An 8,170-nucleotide genomic window follows, 5' to 3' on the forward strand; every position below is an offset into this window, starting at 1 on the left:
GTTGTTGTTTGGCTTTAAAAAATTTTTTTTCTTTTTTGGTACTGGGGATCAAACCCAGGACGTTGCACTAGTTAGGCAAGCACTTTGCCACTGGGCTACATCCCAGCCCAACTTGTTTTTAAACTGAGGGCTTCATACTTGCCAGGCAGATAATCTTATTACCTAAGCCACACTTCTAGCTCATTTTGCTTTCAGTATTTTTAAAATAGGGATTAATCTTGTGAATAGGTACTCATTTTGTGTCTAGGCAATGCTGGATTTCCATTCATGCTTCCCACACATCTGGAATGACAGGTAGATACCACTGCACTCAGCTTTTTACTAGGTGAGATGTGATTTCATCAACTTTTACCTGGGTCCGCCTGTTGATTATGGTATGAGCCACCACATCAAGCTAGCACTTTTTCTATTGCTTTTTTCCCTCAAGGTTAGTAATATACTAACTGAGTCACAGCTCCACTTCTGGCTTTTTTAATGGTTAATTGGAGATAAGACTGTCCTGCTTGGGCTGATTTTCAACCAAGATCTTCAGGTTTCAACCTCCTGAGTAGCTAGAACTACAAGTGTGAGCCATTGGCACCTGGCTATCACTTTTGTTACCTTTCCTTAAAAAATGAAAGCTTGGTACCAGTGCCTCATACCTGTAATTCCATGTACTTGGGAGCCTAAGAACTAGAGAATCACAGCTCTTGAAAAGCCAAGCTGGGGCTAGGAATGTGGCTCAGTGGCTTGCTTAGCATGCATGAAGCCCTCGGTTCCATTCCTCAGTACCACATAAACAGAAAAAGTCAGAAGTAGCTCTGTGGTTCAAGTGGTAGAATGCTAGCCTTGAGCAAAAGAAGCTCAGGGATGGTGTCCAGGCCCTGAGCTCAAGCCCCACCATTAACAAAACAAACAAAACCATTTATAGGGGCAGAATACTCATAATTTAGCCTTTGCTCCCAAAGTTTCACTTTTGTGAGGGATGTGTGGAAGTACAGGTCATTTAATTTAGGGCCTCATACTTGCTAGGTAGTGTGGATTGAGATTCCTCTATTTATGTTTCCTGTGTAGGTGGGATGACAAACATATACCATTACAGCTAGGCATTCACTGAGATGAGGTCATGCTTTTTGTACAGGTTGGACTTGAACTTCAAATCTTCCAATCTCTGCCTCCATAGAACTCTGCCTACTAAGTATGTGGAATTACATGTGTGACCAACTGCTCCCAATCAAATAGTCTATCTTTTTTTTTTTTTTTGTGGGCTATGGGGCTTGAACTCTGGGCCTGGGTGCTGTCCCTCAGCTCTTCAGCTCAAGGCTAGCGCTCTATCACTTGAGCCACAGTGCCACTTCCAGTTTTCTGGTGGTTTATTGGGGATTAAGAGTCTCACAGAGGCCGGGCGCTGGTGGCTCATGCCTGTAATCCTAGCTACTCAGGAGGCTGAGATCTGAGGATCGTGGTTCAAAGCCAGCCTGAGCAGGAAACTCCGTGAGACTCTTATCTCCAATAAAGCACTAGAAAACCAGAATTGGCACTGTGGCTCAAGCCGTAGAGCACTTGCCTTGAGCTGAAGACCACAAGGGCAGCGCTCAAGCCCAGAGTTCAAGCCCCATGACTGACAAAAAAAAAAGTCTCACACTTTCCTGCTCAGGCTGGTTTGAACTGCAATCCTCAGATCTCAGTCTCCTGAGTAGCTAGGATTACTGGCATGAGCCACTGATGCCCAGCAACAATCTACCTTTTTTATACATTAAAAACAGACTAAGCTGGGTGCTGTAATCCTAGCTAATAAAGAGCTGAGATCTGAGGGTCACGGTTTGATGCCAGTTGGGGCAGGAAAGTCTGTGAAACTTTTTTTTTTTGGCCAGTCCTGGGGCTTGAACTCAGGGCCTAGGCACTATCTCTGAGCTTCTTTTTTTGCTCAAGGCTAGCACTCTATCACTTGAGCCACTTCTGATCTTTTCTATGTATGTGGTACTGAGGAATCAAACCCAGGGCTTCATGCATGCTAGGCAAGCACTGTACCACTAAGTCATATTCCCAGCCTCAATGAAACTCTTATCTCCAGTCAACCATTTGAAAACTGGAAGTAGTATCGTGCCCTAAAGTGGTAGAGTGCTAGCCTTGAATGGAAGAGCTCAGGGATAGCGCCCAGGCACTGAGTTCCAGCCATATGACTGACAAAAATAAAAAATAAAATAAAATAAATCAGACTGAATAATCTGTGGTTCTTTTGGCACATTTTAATGGGTTTCATCAGGACACTTTTATACATGTATATATATATATATATATATATATATATATATATATAATTTATTTATTTATTTTTTTTGGGTCCGGTCCTGGGGCCTGAACTCTGGGCCTGGGCGCTGTCCCTCAGCTCTTCAGCTTAAGGTTAGCGCTCTACTACTTGAGTCACAGCACCACTTCTGGCTTTTTTTTTTTCTTTTTTGCTTATGTGGTGCTGAGGAATCGAACCCAGGGCCTCAGACATGCAAGGCACTACTGCTCTACCACCGAGCCACCTTCCCAGCCCCACATGTATATATTTTGACCATATTCAACTCCCATTACATTCTTTTGTAGCACATGTTAAATTAGAAAAATTGTTTTAGGAATGTTAGTAGCCAGGGCTGGAAAGGTGGCTCAGTGGTAGAGTGCTTGCCTCACATTCATGAGGTCCTGGGTTTGATTCCTCAGCACCATATAAGCAGAAAAAACCAAAAGTGGCACTGTAGCTCAGGTGGTAGAGTGCTAGTCTTGAGCTGAAGAGCTGAGGGACAGTGCCCAGGCTCAGAGTTCAGACCCACAACTGACAAAAGAAAGAAAAGAATGTTAGTAGCCGGGTGCCTATAACCTGTAATCCTAGCTACTCAGGAGCTTGAGATCTGACAATTGTGGTTCAAAACTGGCTTGGGGGGCTGGGAAGGTGGCTCAGTGGTAGAGTGCTTGCCTTGCATGCATGAGGCCCTAGGTTCGATTCCTCAGCACCACATACGTAGAAAAAGCTGGAAGTGAGACTGAGGCTCAAGAGGTAGTGCGCTAGTCTACAGCAGAAGAACTGAAGGACAGCATCCAGGCTCAGAGTTCAGACCCCACGACCGACAAAAAAAAAAGCTGGCCTGGGCAGAAAAATCCCCATGTGACTTTTTTATGACTTAATTGTGAGCTATCTGTAGCCTATAGTTCAATTAGCACCATTAATAATGAAGACCCTACATCAATCAACATAGTTTTACTGATGATTCCAGGAAATATTTTGCCTCTAAGACAGGTTGTAAATTAGGGCCTACCTTCATTGTGATTCTTACAAATAACCTGAACATCCATTCTTCTGACTAACAGTTTGCTCAGTTGGCTACAGGGCTTTCTTTTCAGACGTTAAGAGGGTGAATTGAGTACTCATTGGGCAAATCCTCTTCTTTATGAAAAATAGTCAGGGCTAGGGATATAATTCAGTGATAGAACACAAGTTTAGCATTTGCAAATCTTGGGTTCATTCCCCAGCATTACATAGAATGGGTGGGGAACAGGCAAATCAAACTCACCATATTGGGACACTGGTTCCAAACTATTATACTATGAACTATGTCCAATACTAATGAGATCCTCATAATGAAAAAGACCATCCTAAAAAAATTGAACCTAGACTACAGAACCACATAAAAAACAACCCTTTACCCTCCTCTGATATTGTAGTATGGTTATACCAAAGTACTACTCTCTTTTTTTAAATATTTTTATAGTAGGGGCTGGGAATGTGGCTCAATGGTAGAGTGCTTGCCTTGCATGCATGAGGCCCTGGGTTGGATTCCTCAGCACCACATAAGCAAAAAGAAAAAAAGCCAGAAGTGGCGCTGTGGCTCAAGTGGTAGAGTGCTAGCCTTGAGCTGAAGAGCTGAGGGACAGCACCCAGGCCCAGAGTTCAGGCCCCATGACTGGACCCAAAAATATATATATGTATATTTTTATAGTAAGGATACTATACACAGGGGTTACAGTTGTACCAGTCTCTTTGTATGCAGTAAGAAACAGCTTTACTTAGTTGAGTAGGTTATTCTGGTGATCTTTTGTGTGATAGTAGGGAGTTGGTAATTGTAGTAAAAAGAGTTTACAGTCAACATATTTGGCAAATGCCAAATACTGCATAGCTGCAGTAACTGGAAACTTCCATTTTATAGTCCAGAGATTCACTAGTGTTATCAGTAGGTTAAACTGAAAACAAAGGACACCAGGAGATTGTGCTCTCAAATTTTGTACTTGTGATGATAAAATTCCTAGTCTATAGGTAAAGAAGTCATCTATAGCTCTAGTTCCAACTTATCTCTACGTACTTTTTTTCAAGCTTTAAATTGCAGCAATGTGTTTTTTTTGTTGTTGTTGCTGTTCTGGTCATGGGGCCTGAACTCTGGGCCTGGGCACTGTGCCTCAGCTCATCAGCTCAAGGCCAGCACTCCACCAGCCAGCGCCACTTCCGGCTTTTTTCTTTTTGCTTATGTGGTGCTGAGGAATCGAACCCAGGGCCTCATGCATGCAAGGCAAGCGCTCTACCACTGAGCCACCTTCCCAGCCCACTGCAGCAATGTTTTAACCATTGGTATCTCCCCTTCAGTTTCCCAAACTGCATTATTCCTCTTCAATCCTTCTGCCCAATTCCTAACCTTACAGCACACTCTAGCCATGATTTCCTCAGGAACACTTTCTCCAAGCTGCTAGGGCATTGTTCTTGTAGCTACCCCTAACACAGGACTCAGCATTGTATTGTCTCCTTACAAGGGTTTCTTTCCCACTGAGTTCCTTGAAGACCAGAAAACAAAGAAGAATGTACACACATGGAACCTCCATGCAATCTACAATACCAGCCAAGCTGTGGAACATAAATGTCTCTTCAACCTAACAGAAGGGTCAAGGATAGCTGAATTGGTGAGAAAAGAAAACCTTACTCTCTTGATGCTGGGGCTTGAACTTAGGGCCAGGGTATATAGCTCCTTTAGCTTTTTCCTGCTCAAGGCTGTGGTTCTACCAGTAGAGCCACACTTCCCTTTCCTGCTTTATAGTGGTTATTTAGAGAGAAGATGCTTACAGCTTTCCCACCCTAGGAAAATGGGGGAGAATGGAAAAGGAATAGACTGGATTCCATCTTCAACAGGCTAGGACTGTTTATTGCCAGCCAGGGGCACAAGACCTTCCTGAAGGTGTGGAGTTTGTCAGAGGGACTGGATTTGGGGTCAGGCTTCTATGGGTCTTAACAAGGAAGCAGAAACTAAAAAAAATAGGCTATGGTCTCTTGGGGGGCTAAGGGCGGTGTCCTTGGCCAGACTCAGAATGGTATGCTTAGCCTGGGGTGAGGTCTGAGTGACCATCAACTGACAAGCAGTAAGCACATACCTGGTGTTTTGCTTGACCTGGGGGAATAATTCGGGAGTCAGTCCTTCAGCTCTGAACTGTGCTTCTCAGATCTCAGTCTCCTGAATAGCTAGGATTACAAGCCTGTGAGCCACCAGAGCCTGGCTGAGAAATGGGTACTGTTAGGAAACTGAGTCAAGCGGATTCCCATCAGGTACTTCGAAGTATTTACTTTGGTTGTTGGCGGGGACTGCCCTAGCTGAACTGAGCTGCAGGTTGGGAGAAGCCCAGAGGTGAGGGCACGGCAGGGCAACCACATCACCAAACGGTGAAACCGAGATGAAGTCATGATCACTGCCATCACCACTGATTCTGGTCTTAGGGTGTGGGGCGCAGGAAGGCAGGCCCTGCTTCTAGTGTCAATAAAAGGGAGGGAGATAAGGAGGGGCCTAGAACGTTCTAAGAGCTGTCAGCCTCAGCTGCACCGGGTCAAGGGTCCCGCCTGCCTTCTCACAGCTTGCACGGACTTTGACTTTCAGTTCAGTTCACTCACACCTTTCTCATCCCACCAGTTCCTAGGCCCGCCTCTCCTCCAGGAAGCACCGCTCCCACAGTCCCCAGCAGTCCCGACATCTTGTGGCTGAGGGAGGGGACTTGGATTCCTTCTGGGGCAGAACGAGTTCACAGACAGGGCGGCTTAGCTCAGAAGCTCAGCGGCCCACACTCAAAGCTCGACTCCCAGCACACTGTTCCCACTCCCGGAAGCGCGTAACCGGAAGGGGCGGTTCCCCTTTGCCAGACGCGGGACCTCTGCCGTCATGGCTTCTCGTGCGGTCGTTGGCATTTTCCTGCTCTCTGCTGTCCCTCTCTTGTGTCTGGAGCTCAGGCGTGGGATCCCGGGACTAGGTAAGCGTTGACTGCTTCCCCTTGGTGCTCACAGCTATGTTCTCACGTGTGTTGTGTAGACCTACCTCCTTCCCGTCGCGGCGCCGCGGTGCGGTGCGGACTACAATTCCCAGACTGCATCGCGCTCGCGCCGCAGTTGGAGCCGAACCGTATCCTCTGGGATCCGGCTGAGGGTTCTGCTGAGCACGGAAGGCGGGAAGGCCCCTCACCGTCGCCAATTACTGTGCTTTCTCGTCACGATGAGGCAGGACACATCGATGGGACTGGGGAAATTATGTATTTTATACAAACATCAAAAGGGCCAGACCCTGAAGTTAATAATCTAGGATTAAAAACAAACAAACAAACAGCTAAAGCCGGGCACCCGTGGCTCACGCCTGCAATCCCAGCTATTCAGGAAGCTGAGATCTCAGGATCAAGGTTCAAAGCCAGCCCATGCAGGAAAGTCCTTAATCTCCAATAAACCACCAGAAAACCGGGAGTGGCGCTCTGGCTCAAGTGGTAGAGCACTGGCCTTGTGCTGAAGAGCTGAGGGACAGTGCCCAGACCCAGAGTCCAGGCCCCACGACCGGAACCCCCCCCCCCAAAAAAAAAAAAAAAAAAGCTCAGAGCTATCAGCTGCACTGGACATTGATGAAAGTGAACCAAGCAACGGGCAGCCATGGGAGAGAAGGAATGAAAAAGGGGGAACAGTTTACACTAAGCAAAAGGAAAGAAATGTACATATCAGCTGATCTGGAAAAAATAGCTGTACTGTCAAAGTTTGTAGAGACTATAAGCTTTATAGATCATGATAATGGCAATGCACCTAGTGAAGGTTAAAATGTGTGTGTGAGACTTAAGTATCACAATCCCACAATACTATGAAATTTGCGAAATTTATGTAATCAATCTCAAAGAAAAACAAGGATTGGGAAATAAATAAAAATAAAAAGTGGTACTCTACTACTTCGTGCCACAGCACCACTTCCAATTTTCTGGTGGTTAATTGGAGTGAGTCTCAGAGACTTTACTGCCCAGCCTGAATTTGAACCGAGATCTCAGAGCTCAGTTTCCTGAGTAGCCAGGATTATAGGAATGAGCCACTTTTGAGGTTTTCGTTTTGTTTTGTGGGTCATGGGGCTTGAACTCTGGGCCTGGGTGCTGTCCCTGAGCTCTTCAGCTCAAGGCTAGTGCTCTACCACTTGAACCATAATGCCACATCGGTTTTCTGGTGGTTTATTGGAATTAAGAGTTTCACAGACTTTCTTGCCCGGGCTGGCTTTGAACTGCAATCCTCAGATCCCAGCCTCCTGAGTAGCTAGAATTACAGGCTAGATTCACCGGCCCTGGCTTGAGTTTTCTTTGTTGTTTTTGTTTTTGTTCTCCTCACGTGAATTTTGTGTTATCTAAATGAAGACTTTCTCTCCATCTTTGGTGGTGGGTTTGTTTATGGGTGCTGGTACGAGGGCTTGAATTCAGGGCCTCATGTTCTCCCTTGGGTTTTTTCACTCAAGGCTGATGGAACCTTTACCTAGATTCTTTATTTTTTATGATGATGATTATTTTTTAAATATATTTTTATTTTCTTGAAATAGTTGTTTACCTGGATTCTTTAAATAGTGTGTCAGAGTAAAGATTGAATTGTTTCTCTTCTACAAAAAAATTGTTTCTTTTCTACAAAAACGTAAATAATAATTTGGAATTTGATGGAGTATAACTCTGTGATGAGGTCTACTTAGCACGCTGAAGGCATAGATTTTATCTCAGTACTGACTAAAAAAAAAATGAGAATTGTTATTTCATTGGAAATGACTTTTTTTTTTGTTTTTTGGTCCAGTTGTGGGGCCTGAACTCTGGGCCTGGCCACTGTCCCTCAGCTCTTCAGCTCAAGGCTAGCGCTCTACCACTTGAGCCACAGCGCCACTTCTGGCTTTTTTCTTTTTGCTTA

General features: G+C 45.2%; 1 protein-coding gene across 3 annotated transcripts in view; it reads left to right on the forward strand.

Annotated features, from left to right (window-relative positions):
- The first annotated feature begins 6,105 nt into the window (after positions 1-6,105).
- The window catches only part of Ubxn8 (UBX domain protein 8), a 23,341-nt gene continuing 21,276 nt past the window's right edge, over positions 6,106-8,170 (forward strand). For 2 of the 3 annotated variants that reach the window (XM_013024763.1, XM_013024770.1), the window contains exon 1: positions 6,106-6,240. In XM_013024763.1, the coding sequence (XP_012880217.1) occupies positions 6,153-6,240 (88 nt within the window). In that variant the 5' untranslated portion in view covers positions 6,106-6,152. The remainder of the gene's footprint in view (positions 6,241-8,170) is intronic. The other variant, XM_013024756.1, reaches the window with a different exon arrangement.

This window comes from Dipodomys ordii, unplaced genomic scaffold (genome assembly GCF_000151885.1).
Source record: "Dipodomys ordii isolate 6190 unplaced genomic scaffold, Dord_2.0 Scaffold4, whole genome shotgun sequence".
Lineage (NCBI taxonomy): Eukaryota > Metazoa > Chordata > Mammalia > Rodentia > Heteromyidae > Dipodomys > Dipodomys ordii.